At 45.2% G+C, this 13,764-nt stretch overlaps 2 protein-coding genes across 7 annotated transcripts in view; both read left to right on the forward strand.

Moving 5' to 3' along the window:
• The window catches only part of MAP3K20 (mitogen-activated protein kinase kinase kinase 20), a 291,544-nt gene that overhangs the window by 42,025 nt on the left and 235,755 nt on the right, over positions 1-13,764 (forward strand). The window contains exon 1 of one of the 6 annotated variants that reach the window (XM_068245495.1): positions 3,375-3,459. The exons of 4 other annotated variants lie outside the window; for them this stretch is intronic. The gene's annotated coding sequence lies outside the window, so the exon portion shown is untranslated. Of the gene's footprint in view, positions 1-3,374; positions 3,460-5,105; positions 5,187-13,764 lie in introns of those variants that run through there. One more of the 6 variants, XM_068245498.1, reaches the window with a different exon arrangement.
• On the forward strand, positions 200-3,352 carry LOC137524951 (uncharacterized). The gene is made up of 2 exons (XM_068245500.1): positions 200-3,099; positions 3,286-3,352. The coding sequence occupies exon 1, from the start codon at positions 900-902 to the stop codon at positions 3,096-3,098; it is 2,199 nt and encodes a 732-aa protein (XP_068101601.1). The 5' UTR covers positions 200-899; the 3' UTR covers position 3,099; positions 3,286-3,352.

The following is a 13,764-nucleotide window of genomic DNA, read 5'->3' on the forward strand; positions in this document are numbered from 1 at the left end:
AAAAGGGCAAAAAATTTCCTGACAAAAGGAAGAAGATGCCCTTTCGTAAAAACTTCCGGGGCAAAAGGCAGTTTGCCCATAATGACACTAAATATCAACCCCCGAGGAAAAGGTGGACATACAATTCGGCGAAATCAAGAACCCCCTTTTTAATTAACAAACCAGCCTCCTCTAATACAAAGGAAAACAAGTGACAGGGAGCTGGTCGGGGGGAGACTTCAGGGGTTCAGTCAAGTGTGGGCAAATGTCACCACGAACCCATTTATCTTGGACCTCATGAAATTGGGGTACAAAATCGAATTTTCCTCCCGTCCCCCCCAGAACTTTGTGCTCACAGGTCTATCCAGGGATCAGGAGAAAGCATCCGCCCTGTTAGACTCAATAACCTCGTTAATACAAGACAATGTAATTACCCGGGTCCCAGTTTCCCAATACAAGAAAGGATTTTACTCCAGGGTTTTTATGATAAAGAAACCGTCAGGCAGATACAGGATGATCCTAAACCTCAAACAGCTAAACCCATTTATTCGGGAAAAGAAATTCCGCATGGAAAACATTCTTTCAATAAAGAATTTAATCCCAAAAGGAGCCTTTATGGCGACACTGGACATTCAGGACGCATATCTACATGTGCCGATACACCCGGCATATCAGCGGTTCCTGAGATTTGCAATACGGGTGGGGGACGCAGTTCACCACTTTCAGTATCGAGCCCTTCCTTTCGGGATTTCATCGGCTCCCCGTATTTTTACAAAGATAATGGCAGAGGTGACATCCTTCTTACATCTGCAGACAATTCATATAATACCGTATCTGGACGATTTGTTGATGATAGCAGACTCGGCTCATACGCTTCTACGTCACATAGAGGTGACTATACATTGCCTGTCCCAGCTGGGATGGCTAATAAACTACGACAAATCGATGTTAATCCCAACCCAGAAGGTCAAATTCCTGGGTTTCTGGGTAGACTCGATAGAAGAGAAATTTTGGTTGCCAGAAGACAAACAACTGAATTTAATGCTAAGGGTGCAAAATTTCAGATCCCAAGTAAGAGTATCCCTGAGGGAGACTCTATCATTGTTGGGCCTAATGACATCAACAATTCCGGGGATAGTCTGGTCACAGTTTCATTCCCGAGTCCTTCAGGAATGGTTCCTCACTGTCTGGGACAAGTCCAAGGAGAGTCTAGATCAATTTCGGGTACTCCCACCCTCTGTGATCTCGTCTCTCCTATGGTGGGAGGAGGTAGGAAACCTCAACCAGGGCTGCCTCTGGAACCCCACAGTCGTCAAGAGAATCTATACGGACGCCAGTCTATGGGGCTGGGGAGCTCACTTGGAACATTTACAAGCTCAGGGACAATGGTCCCCAGAAATTCGAGGAAGATCTTCGAATTTCAGGGAGCTCCTAGCAGTAAAAATGTCACTGCTAGAGTTTCTCCCAGCCATACAAGACTGTCATGTGAACATATTGTCCGACAATATTGTAACAGTGTCCTACATTCGAAAGCAGGGCGGGACGAGATCAAAAGTCCTAAGAGACCTGGCGCTCCAGATTCTTCAGATAGCGGAGAAAAATTGCAAATCAATCTCGGCGGTGCATATAAAAGGCTCGCTAAATATTTTAGCAGATCATCTAAGCAGACATTCAGGAGTAAAGGCAGAATGGTCCCTCAACAAGGAAGTATTCAATCAGTTGATAGCTCATTGGGGGCAACCGGTAGTAGATCTGTTTGCATCACCACAAAATGCGAAAGTCAAAACTTTCTTTTCCCTACATCCTTCATCCAACCTGTCACACCTGGATGCTCTAGCGATACCATGGCCGAAGGGACTTCTATATGCCTTTCCCCCCTTCAACTTAATAGCAAGGGTATTAAAAAAGATAGAACAAGAATCGGCTTTGGTAATTTTTGTGGCCCCCCACTGGCCAAAACGGGCATGGTTCTCAAAGATTCTTCAACTGTCTCTACAGGGACCGTTATTTCTACCTCCCAGGACGGACCTTTTGAGTCAGGAAAAACTTTTGCACCCGAACCCCCAGATGTTTGCCCTAGCGGCCTGGCTCTTGAGCGGGAATCCCTGAGGTTAAGAGGATTCTCGGAAAGAGTCATCTCTACTTTAGTCGATTGCCGTAAATTGACTACAAGAAAAATTTATTGTAAAATTTATAGAGTGTTTGCCTCTTGGAAGAAAAAGAAAGGCATAAAAGAAACAACTCTACCTATTATTTTAGATTTTTTGCAAGACGGTGTTGATTTAGGTCTTGCCCCCAGTACCCTTAGAGTCCAGATTGCGGCTCTGTCCTTTTTTCTTAATTTTAAACTAGCCAAGGAACAGGCAGTGATTGATTTTTTGAAAGCAGTATCCAGATCGAAGCCGATCCCATCAAAGCTTGTGCCTCCCTGGGACCTGAGTTTAGTTCTAAATTGCTTAACTGTTTCTCCTTTTGAACCACTCGACTCAATTTCGTTAAAATGGCTAACTTTGAAAACTGCATTCTTGGTGGCTATAACGTCGGCACGTAGGGTAGGGGACATTCAAGCCCTCTCTATAAAAGACCCATATATGACTATATTTCCGGATAGGATAGTCTTCAAAACAGATCCCACTTATCTGCCTAAAGTGTCTTCTCTGTTTCACAGATCGCAAGATGTTATTATTCCTTCTTTCTGTGATCCACCTACTAATCAGAAAGAAGCAAAATTTAACAAATTAGATGTTAGGAGAATTCTTCTTTCCTACCTAGAAACTACAAAATCTTTTAGAAGGTCTAATCACCTTTTTGTGGCCTTTGCAGGGTCAAGGAAGGGGTTACAGGTTTCTAAGAATACTATTGCTAGATGGATTAGGGAAATTATTACTTTAGCCTATACCAATTCAGGACAATCCATCCCTCAGTCGGTAAATGCTCATTCCACTAGATCCCTCGCCACATCTTGGGCGGAAAGGTCAGGGGCTTCCTTAGAGCAAATATGTAAAGCAGCGACCTGGTCTAGTCATCAGACTTTCGTAAGGCACTATAGAGTCGATCTGTTGTCAAGTCAAGACTTGTCTTTTGGGAGAAAAGTGCTACAAAACGTCATCCCTCCCTAAGGTAACTCTACTGAACTTCTCGCTGGTCTCTCTTGTATCAGCCATCCTGGAGGATTGGTTGTTAAAAGCCTGTTAGAACTTACCGGTAGCGGTATTTCAACGAATCCTCCAGGATGGCTACCTTAGTTCCCTCCCTATTAGGGGGGTTATTAATTATTAAATATAACTATGTCTTGTTGTTTTCCAGGTGGATCCTTCTGCGTGGTACTCTATAATAACTGAGGGAGTGAAGGCAGGGGAGGATTTATAGGGCTACCTAATTGCCTAATTGTTTTATTTGGAGGTGTTTCCTTTGGTGGGTGGAGCAGGCTTCCTCTCTTGTATCAGCCATCCTGGAGGATTCGTTGAAATACCGCTACCGGTAAGTTCTAACAGGCTTTTTGATGCTGTAAAAATTCAATTGCTGATTGTTCAGTGTTACCACAGTTGCTTTTCAGCGTTTGTTTGATATTGTTTATGTATTTGTTGTTTTGTTCAGTTTGATCCGCTGCAAAGACTAACTATAGCCAGAATCAAGCAAGGACAATTGTAATGGTGTCTCCCGGTGCTGTAAAGTGAGCACACGTACACAGACTAGCATACTTCATCCTTCATGACCGGTAATTGCTAAATTGATTCAGGAACCAGCACTGTACATCCTTGTGTAGCTATAGCCATGTGTGCTGTCCTATGGAAACTACTGTTTGTGACAGTTTTAGAAATGAGACACTATTTGTGTGTAGCTGTCTATAGCATGTGCTGTTCTATGATGAGATGAGGAGTGACAACAGGTAGTGACTATGGATGGTCAATAGGATGCAGATAATTTCTCCTTGCATTCAGATTTCATGTAAATGTTATGCTGCTTGAACTTACATTTGCTGGCAGTGTGTAAAGCAATACAGTAGTGGAACCCTATGAGGTGGTCCCACTCACAGCATTGCAACCACAGAGCGATCGCAAACTGCTGCATGCAACATTTTGGGACCGATCACATCAGTGCCTGTAGAGCCAAATCGTGATTTCTCTGGGAGTCTCAGTGAAATAGTGGAACATATGCAATTCAGGAAATCGCAGGAGCTTAGCAATTGCCTGCAAAGCACTCATTGTTGGCCCCTAGCCCTAGATTAGGTGGTGGACCCAGAGGAAACAGGAGTGGACTAACTGACATGGAATATACCCCAGGCTTTACGCTGATGCCTGTGTCCATGGTGTGCGGATTTTACCCGTTGCATTTTACCTGCAGACAAACTTGATACTGCGCTACTTGTAGAGAAGGAAAAAGTAACACATTTGAAATACAGGTAGTCCCCGACTTACAAACGCCCGACTTATGAACAACCCCCCCCCCCCCCCCCCCCCCCCCGATACGAACAGCATGGATTCTCTTGTTTCCATGGGAACAAGTAAAATAAAAAAAAATTCAAATTGGACTTGTTTTTGAGAATCTATTAAAAAAAATCAAAGAAAAAATGTCTTAAGCTTGTATAAACAGGTACAGAGGGCAGAGGTGACGCAGAGGGGGACATTGGAGGCACGGGGGCACGAAGGTACAGGGGACAGAGATGGCACAATGTTGCGACTTCAGAACAGAGTCCCTATCTTCTCGTTCGTTCTCCGGGGACTACCTGTAAAGTGAAAATAAATTCTTTGTGATTTGTAGCTGTGCGACCATTAATTGGCATTTTGAGTATGGAATAAAGATGGCAGCATCCATATTATTCTTGCTGTAGGTTACCTTTTAAATACCTTTAGGTAACCAAGAGACTCACAAGGGACATTGAAAGCCCACATTCATCTCTTGCTACTTGTTAATCCTACCTTAATGGGTTAACTTGCTTCTGCTACTGGAATTAGTGATTTGTAAACTTTGAACCTCTGGCTGGATTGCAACATGCTGATTTATTGGAACTGACTTTATTAGTAGACATTCTCACTGTCGTTCATCTTTGTTATAGTTAACATTGAGCTGTTACAGACAATAACTGCTACATTTAGAATGAGTTTGTCACAACTCCCTGTGCTGCGCTGAAGATTACATTGACCATACGGAGACGTGATGTTGGGAGGCTGCGACTGACACCAGCTCACTCAGAGATTTTGTGGCAGGTTTGAAAATCCCTGTGCAGGACACTCCTGTTATGGAGCCCTGCCCCTGGGAAACCCTGGAAGGCATAACCTTCACCTGACTGTTTGAAAATGGATTCTAGTGTCGTGGCTCAAAAAACTGAGTACAATTTTATATTGAGGTTGTGGAAATTTTTGATGAGACAAAATGGGCAACACTGTATGTTTTTGGTGCTTTATCTAATCTAGGGGTGTCCAAACTGTTTTAGGCCGTGGGCTATATCTCCGTTAGAGTGCTAAGGGGCCAAAACTAGCAATATTAAAACAATGTTTGCTGATTGCCGTTTGGTACTCTATGCCTATGACGTTTTGACAGCTGCTAATCAGTGGCTCCTACCAGGGCTGTGGAGTCGGAGTCGTGGAGTCGGGCATTTTTGGGTGCCTGGAGTCGGAGTCGGGAAAAAATGCACCGACTCCGACTCCTAATGAATTTGTAACTGTAATTAAAATAGAAAATATGATAAAATGTTCTATTTCTCAGATAATAGTCCATTAACTAGATTGTGTCGTTTCTGAAGAAACCACAGGATGTTGGCTATGTGTCTGATTGGCTGCATGTGGCTCCGCCCACCTTGCCAAATTTTAACCCCAGTCACCCAGTGACCCAGTGTGCCAAGTCTGGGGACTCTGGCTTTAATACAGTGAGAATTACAGCGGTTTACATTTTCCCATTAAAGTCAATAGGGGAAATCTGGCTGTTTTTGGCCCCGCCCACTTTTTGGGGTCCCCAAAATGTGACAGAATGCTTCAGCTTAACTCTATATCCAAGTGACCCAAGTTTGGTGAGTGTAACATCAAAGCTGTGCGAGTGGCAAAACTTTCAAAATTCCCAATGAAAGCCTATGGGAAAAATGGGGTCTTTGGGGGTCCGCAACAGGGGCCCGGAGGGTGGGATTGGTTAAAAAAGCACAAGCAACCTATTCGGGTATGAGCCGAACAAGTGTGCAAAAATTCAGAATTCTACTCCTTAAACTCTAGGAGGAGTAGCGTATAGAAATTTGCTAAATTTTCATTGGCCGCTGGTAGCTCCGCCCACTTTGGGGTGACCCCTCAACATACGTATTTTTATTTGGGGTGACACCAACAATATGTGGTCCGAGTATGGGGAATGTAGCTTCAAAATTGTACGAGTGGCAGCAATTTGAAATTTTTCCCTGTCAAAGTCAATACGAAAAAAGGGGTCTTCCGGGGTCCGCTGCAGGGGCCCCGAGGGTGGGATCGCTTAATAAAGCACAAGCTATGTACTTCGCTATAAGACGAATAAGTGTGGAAAGTTTGAGGCTTGTACCCCTGAAACTGTGGTAGGAGTAGCGTTTAGAAAATGGGGGGGCGCTAATAATAATAATAAGAATAACTAGAGTGTGTCGTTTCTGAAAAAACCACAGGATGTTGGCTATGTGTCTGGCTGCATGTGGCTCCGCCCACCTTGCCAAATTTTAACCCCAGTCACCCAGTGACCCAGTGTGCCAAGTCTGGGAACTGAGGCTTGAATACAGTGAGAATTGCAGCTGTTTAAATTTTCCCATTGAAGTAATTAGGGAAAATCTGATTGGCTGTTTTTGGCCCCGCCCACTTTTTGGGGTCCCCAAAATGTGACAGTATGCTTCAGCTTCACCCCATGACTAAGTGACCCAAGTTTGGTGAGTGTAACTTCAAAGCAGTATGAGTGGCAGAAGTTTAAAATTTTCCAATGAAAGTCTATGGGAAAAATGGGGTCTTTGGGGGTCCGCAACAGGGGCCCAGAGGGTGGGATTGCTTAAAAAAGCACAAGCAACCTATTCGGGTATGAGGCGATGAAGTGTGCAAAGTTTCAGAATTCTACTCCTAAAACTCTAGGAGGAGTAGCGTATAGAAAATTGCTAAATTTTCATTGGCCGCTGGTAGCTCCTCCCACTTTGGGGTGACTCCTCAAAATACGAATTTTTATTTGGGGTGACACCAACAATATGTGGTCCGAGTATGGGGAATGTAGCTTCAAAATTGCATGAGTGGCAGCGATTTGAAATTTTTCCCTGTCAAAGTCAATACGAAAAAAGGGGTCTTCCGGGGTCCGCCGCAGGGGCCCCGAGGGTGGGATCGCTTAATAAAGCACAAGCAACGTACTTCGCTATAAGACGAATAAGTGTGGAAAGTTTGGCGCTTGTACCCCTGAAACTGTAGGAGGAGTAGCGTTTTGAACGTCGGGGGGCGCTAATAATAAGAACTAGATTGTGTCGTTTCTGAAGAAACCACAGGATGTTGGCTATGTGTCTGATTGGCTGCATGTGGCTCCGCCCACCTTGCCAAATTTTAACCCCAGTCACCCAGTGACCCACTGTGCCAAGTCTGGGAACCCTGGCTTTAATACAGTGAGAGTTACAGCAGTTTACATTTTGCCATTGAAGTCAATAGGGAAAATCTGATTGGCTGGTTTTGGCCCCGCCCACTTTTTGGGGTCCCCAAAATGTGACAGAATGCTTCAGCTTCACCCCAGGACCAAGTGACCCAAGTTTGGTGAGTCTAACTTCAAAGCTGTACGAGTGGCACAAATTTCAAATTTCCCAATGAAAGCCTATGGGAAAAATGGGGTCTTTGGGGGTCCGCAACAGGGGCCCGGAGGGTGGGATTGCTTAACAAAGCACAAGCAACCTATTCGGGTATGAGCCGAACAAGTGTGCAAAGTTTCAGAATTCTACTCCTTAAACTCTGGGAGGAGTAGCGTATAGAAATTTGCTAATTTTTTATTGGCTGCTGGTAGCTCCGCCCACTTTGGGGTGACCCCCCAAAATACATATTTTTATTTGGGGTGACATTAACAATATGTGGTCCGAGTATGGGGAGTGTAGCTTCAAAATTGTACGAGTGGCAGCGATTTGAATTTTTTCCCTGTCAAAGTCAATACGAAAAAAGGGGTCTTCCGGGGTCCGCTGCAGGGGCCCCGAGGGTGGGATCGCTTAATAAAGCACAAGCAGCGTACTTCGCTATAAGACGAACAAGTGTGGAAAGTTTGGCGCTTGTACCCCTAAAACTGTAGGAGGAGTAGCGTTTAGAAAATGGGGGGGGGGCGCTAATAATAATAACTAGAGGGTGTCGTTTCTAAAGAAACCACAGGATGTTGGCTATGTGTCTGATTGGCTGGATGTGGCTCCTCCCACCTTGCCAAATTTTAACCCCAGTCACCCAGTGACCCACTGTGCCAAGTCTGGTGACTCTGGCTTTAATACAGTGAGAGTTACAGCTGTTGACATTTTCCCATTGAAGTCAACAGGCAAAATCTGATTGGCTAGTTTTGGCCCCGCCCACTTTTAACATTTCAATCCCAGTCCCCCTGTGACTGAGTGTGCCAAGTTTGAAGTCCCTGCCATTAACAGTGAAAGAATGGCAGCAACTTATATATTGACATTGATTAGCAATAGGTAACATTTGATTGGCTGTTTTAAGCTCCGCCCATTTTTCTAAATTTTAACATTAACCACCATGTCATGGTCTGTGCCAAGTTTTGGACCTCTGGCTTTAAAAGTGTGAGAGTGGCAGTATTTGAAAGTTTTACATTGAAGTGCATTGGTGAAATTTGATTGGATGTAAGTGGCTCCGCCCACTTTTCTTATTTTTTGACCGCAATCACCCAGTGAGTAACTGAGCCAAGTTTGGGACACCTGGCATTTAAACTGTGATAATAGCAGCAGTTTATCATTTTTCATTAAGGTCAATGGCTGAAATCTGATTGGTTGTTGTTGCCCCGCCCCCTTTTTTTATTAATGGTGAACCACCGTCACCCAGTCACTAACACTCCAAAGTTTGGGAATGCTGGCATTTAACGTGTAAAAATGGCAGCAGTTTTATTGTTTTCTATTGAAAATCAATGAATGGCATTTGATTGGTTGCTGGTGGCTCCACCCACTTTTTCAAAATTTGAAGTGTAAATCCCCATGGACCACATTTGCGATATTCGAAGTCCCTGACATCAATATTGTGAGAATGGCAGCCTTTTTAATTTTTCCCATTTAAATCAATCAAAGAAATCTGATTGGTCGGTTTTGGCTCCGCCCACTTTTATGAATTTTAATCCCAGTCCCCCAGTGACCAACTGTGCCAAGTGTCAGGACCCTGCCTTTAACCATCTAAGAGCAGCAGCAATTTAAATTTTTTCCCATTTAAACTAATGGCTGAATTTTGATTGGCTGTGGTAGACTCCGCCCACTTTTTTATTAATTTTAAACCCAGTCACCCAGTGACCCACTGTGCCAAGTCTAGGAACTCTGGCTTTAATACAGTGAGAGTTACAGCTGTTTACATTTTCTCATTGAAGTCAATAGGGAAAATCTGATTGGCTGTTTTTGGCCCCGCCCATTTTTTTGGGTCCCCAAAATGTGACAGAATGCTTCGGCTTCACTCCATGACCAAGTGACCCAAGTTTGATGAGTGTAACTTCAAAGCTGTGCGAGTGGCAAAACTTTCAAAATTCCCAATGAAAGTCTATGGGAAAAATGGGGTCTTTGGGGGTCCGCCACAGGGGCCCGGAGGGTGGGATTGCTTAAAAAAGCACAAGCAACCTATTCGGGTATGAGGCGAACAAGTGTGCAAAGTTTCAGAATTCTACTCCTTAAACTCTAGGAGGAGTAGCGTATAGAAATTTGCTAAATTTTCATTGGCCGCTGGTAGCTCCGCCCACTTTGGGGGTGACCCCTCAAAATACGTATTTTTATTTGGGGTGACACCAACAGTATGTGGTCCGAGTATGGGGAATGTAGCTTCAAAATTGTACGAGTGGCAGCGATTTGAAATTTTTCCCTGTCAAAGTCAATACGAAAAAAGGGGTCTTCCGGGGTCCGCTGCAGGGGCCACGAGGGTGGGATCGCTTAATAAAGCACAAGCCACGTACTTCGCTATAAGACGAATAAGTGTGGAAAGTTTGGCGCTTGTACCCCTAAAACTGTAGGAGGAGTAGCGTTTAGAAAATGGGGGGGCGCTAATAATAATAATAAGAAGAATAAGCTGAACTCGAAGAACAAGATGTTGGCTATTTACATAGCCAACATAATAAGAATAAGAAGAACGAGCTGAACTCGAAGAACAAGATGTTGGCTATTTACATAGCCAACATAATAAGAACGAGCTGAACTCGAAGAACAAGATGTTGGCTATTTACATAGCCAACATAATAAGAACGAGCTGAACTCGAAGAACAAGATGTTGGCTATTTACATAGCCAACATAATAAGAATAAGCTGAACTCGAAGAACAAGATGTTGGCTATTTACATAGCCAACATAATAAGAACGAGCTGAACTCGAAGAACAAGATGTTGGCTATTTACATAGCCAACATAAAAATAATGTATATATACAGTAAATATACAGTAATAGCTGTGCTTTGTCCACAAAAATGAAATAAACCAATCAAAATTAGTTACTTGTGCTGCTTCAATAAAGCAGTCCCCGTATTTTTAAGGTCAGATATACATATCTGATTGTGACTGTATATATGATGTGTACACAGGAATCTCTTATATATACTAAATAACATCTATGCTGTAAGAATAAAGCCTGATGTGTAGCCGTGTCACTAATAGAGATGGTCAACGAGATGGAAATAATTCTGCATTGATGCTGATTTATGCAAATGTATGCACTCCCTTTGCTGATGAAATCAAATAATTTGATATGTTATTAAAATTTGGTTTGGTGACTACAAATTAAAGGGTAACTGAGACGGATGAAAAGTAAAGTTTTATACATACCTGGGGCTTCCTCCAGCCCCCTTCAGGCCAATCAGTCCCTCGCTGTCCTCCACCACCCGGATCTTCTGCTATGAGTCCTGGTAATTCAGCCAGTCAGCGCTGTCCGGCCGCATCCCGCTCCCACAGCCAGGAACATTTTGCACCTGCGCAATAGTGCTGCACAGGTGTAGTATGCTCCTGGCAGCGGAGTGTGTGCATGCGCACTACGCCTGACTGGCTCAAGTACCTGGACTCATAGCAGAAGATCCAGGTGGTGGAGGAGGACAACGAGGGACTGATTATCCTGAAGGCGGCTGGAGGAAGCCCCAGGTATGTATAAAACTTTAATTTCATCTGTCTAAGGTTTACTTTGTTACACAGTAGTACTATACATATGCACTCCCCACAGAGCTGCAGGGAATCCACTGAGAATGCTGTGCACATTGAACACAGAGGTGTTGTCTGTTTACAATCTCCTCATTCCCCTGCAGAGTACCTGCACATCATTCTTACATGTACCCACAGTTACATTGTCTAGGGCCTGATAGATGTTCTTTGTTCCGGTTTGTACCTTTTACAAGTACTCTTACCAAGGACTAGTTTTAGTCTAAAAGGGAATAAATATAGTAGTCTACATATCCTTCTCACTTCAGTTGTCTTGTAAAATTCCTAAGCGTTGGCAGTTAAGAGACGAATTTCATGTTACATACTTTTAATCAACAAAATTGTAATATGCAAATTAGAGGAGTCGGAGTCGTGGAGTCGGAGTCGGAGGCGGAGTCGGTGGAATCCTAAACTGAGCAGTCGGAGTCGGTGGATTTTCGGACCGACTCCACAGCCCTGGCTCCTACTGCTGCTGGTATAGTAACAGTGGCTGATCGGTGGCTGTTACCACTGCTGGCATAGTGGCAGCGGCTAATCAGTGGCTCTTACTGCTGCTGGCATAGTAACAGTGGCTGATCGGTGGCGGTTACCACTGCTGACATAGTGGCAGTGGCTAATCAGTGGCTGTTACCACTGGTGGCGTAGTAGTGGCTGCTATTGCTACAGTGGTGACACAAGGTGGCCCCTGCATGTGTTTCCACAGCTATGGCCTACGAGCTGCATTAAATTAACAACTATAGAGCGTTTGAGGGGGGCCACCACAATAGGTTTGGTGTGCTGCATTTGGCCCCCGGGCAGGAGTTTGTGCATTCCTGATCTAACCTCAAGTGATCCCTTTAGGCTTCTTGCACACCAAGACGTTGTGTTAGGTGTCACGTTAAGGTCGCATAACGTGCACCTAACACAACGTATGGTGCTGCAAAAGCCGACGGTAGAGTGAGCCGCGTTCGGCGGCTCGATTCCTATAATGTCTCCCAGAGTGGCGCTGATTGGCCAGCGGGACCACGTGATGCGGAGCGAGACACTCCGCATCACGTGGTCCCGCCGGCCAATCAGCTGCCGCCAGTGCAGTGAATATTAAGTAGCCATGTGCGCGGCTACTGTAGCTGGCTCTCCCCGCCTCCTCTCCGCCCCCCACTGCGCATGTGCAAACAGTCTAACGCGGCTATAGCCGCTCCAACGCCGTAGCATGCTGCACTTTGCACCGAACGTGCAGCATTACATGTAACGCAACGTGGGCTGTGTGAACAGCCCACTTGTGTTACATTGCTGTGCGTTGGGGGAGCGTTACAGGCGCACTAACGTGCGCCTGTAACGTCTTGGTGTGTAAGCAGCCTTAATGTGTTACCCATTTCCCTTCCATCTGCCAACCACTGACCTCCTTCTGGCTGCAAGCTGATGCTCCTGAATGGCGATGCTTGTAACCCCTCAGGCATCAGCACTTAACAGGCACTTACTGGGCAGCAAGAAACTGAATCATGTCCCGTCTGCAGTTGGAATGCAGTCAGATTCTCACTGATGACTAAAAGTGGATAAAACTGTTTGGCTAAAAAAAAACCCACAAAACACTTCTGAGTGAAGGGAACAGTTCAACGGCTCAAGATTTGTCTGTTAGAGATGAGAGGCATACTGTCATAGACTTGCAACAGTCACAGGTTTTTAAAGGTAGAGTTTCACTTTAAAAGCACAACAGTGAGAAGGATCTGGAGGCTGCCATATTTACTTCCTTTTAAACAAACAGTGAAGGGCACCACTGGCAGTCCCGCCTCAGTATAGCTAGCCGAGAGTCCCCTCGCCAGTAATTGTAGTTCACCCCCCCCCCCCCCATATATAGTTATCCAAGTTTGTCCTCACAGTATAGTTAGCCCGAGTTGCCTCCCCCCTCCCCCCCGCCCCCACACCCATATAAATAGCCAAAGGTGTGTCTTTCAACGTGTGATCAGACTTACAAGCCGATAAACCACACACAAGTCAACGGACCTGAAGATACCTAAAAGGGGGGGGGGGGGTGTTCACTTTCAGCCCCCTGCAGCCATCCTGTGCATAACTGGAACGGTCCGGATGTCCCCTACTGTGGCTCGCTTTCTTTTGCCAGTCGCCGTCCACTGCGCCTGCGCGGCCGTGTGCATCCTCATTCGCAATTCTGTCGCCGGGAGCGTCCTGCGCAGTCGCAGTAGAGATTTTTCCAAGGCTGTGCAGGCGCAGTGGATGTCAACTTGTAAGTCGGGGGAAGGGAAAGTGAGCTGTGGCGGGGGACCGGAGGATCGTTGAGGACCAGCGTGGGCACAGGATGGCTGCAGAGGGCTGGCAGAAGCTCCAGGTAAGTGACATTTTTAGGGGGTATCTTCAGGTCCACTTTAACTCAAGTGATAAATTTAAAGGGAGTGTGAAGTGTAATATGGCCAGTTACTTACCCGAGGCTTCTTCCAGACCCCAGAAGTCCTCTTGGACCCTCGCCATTGTTTCTCCGCTTCCTGC

This window comes from Hyperolius riggenbachi, chromosome 7 (assembly GCF_040937935.1).
Source record: "Hyperolius riggenbachi isolate aHypRig1 chromosome 7, aHypRig1.pri, whole genome shotgun sequence".
NCBI lineage: Eukaryota > Metazoa > Chordata > Amphibia > Anura > Hyperoliidae > Hyperolius > Hyperolius riggenbachi.

Excerpts from the sequence above, each read along its gene's own strand:
- LOC137524951 (XM_068245500.1), top strand. The coding sequence starts at position 900 with ATGGCTAATAAACTACGACAAATCGATGTTAATCCCAACCCAGAAGGT.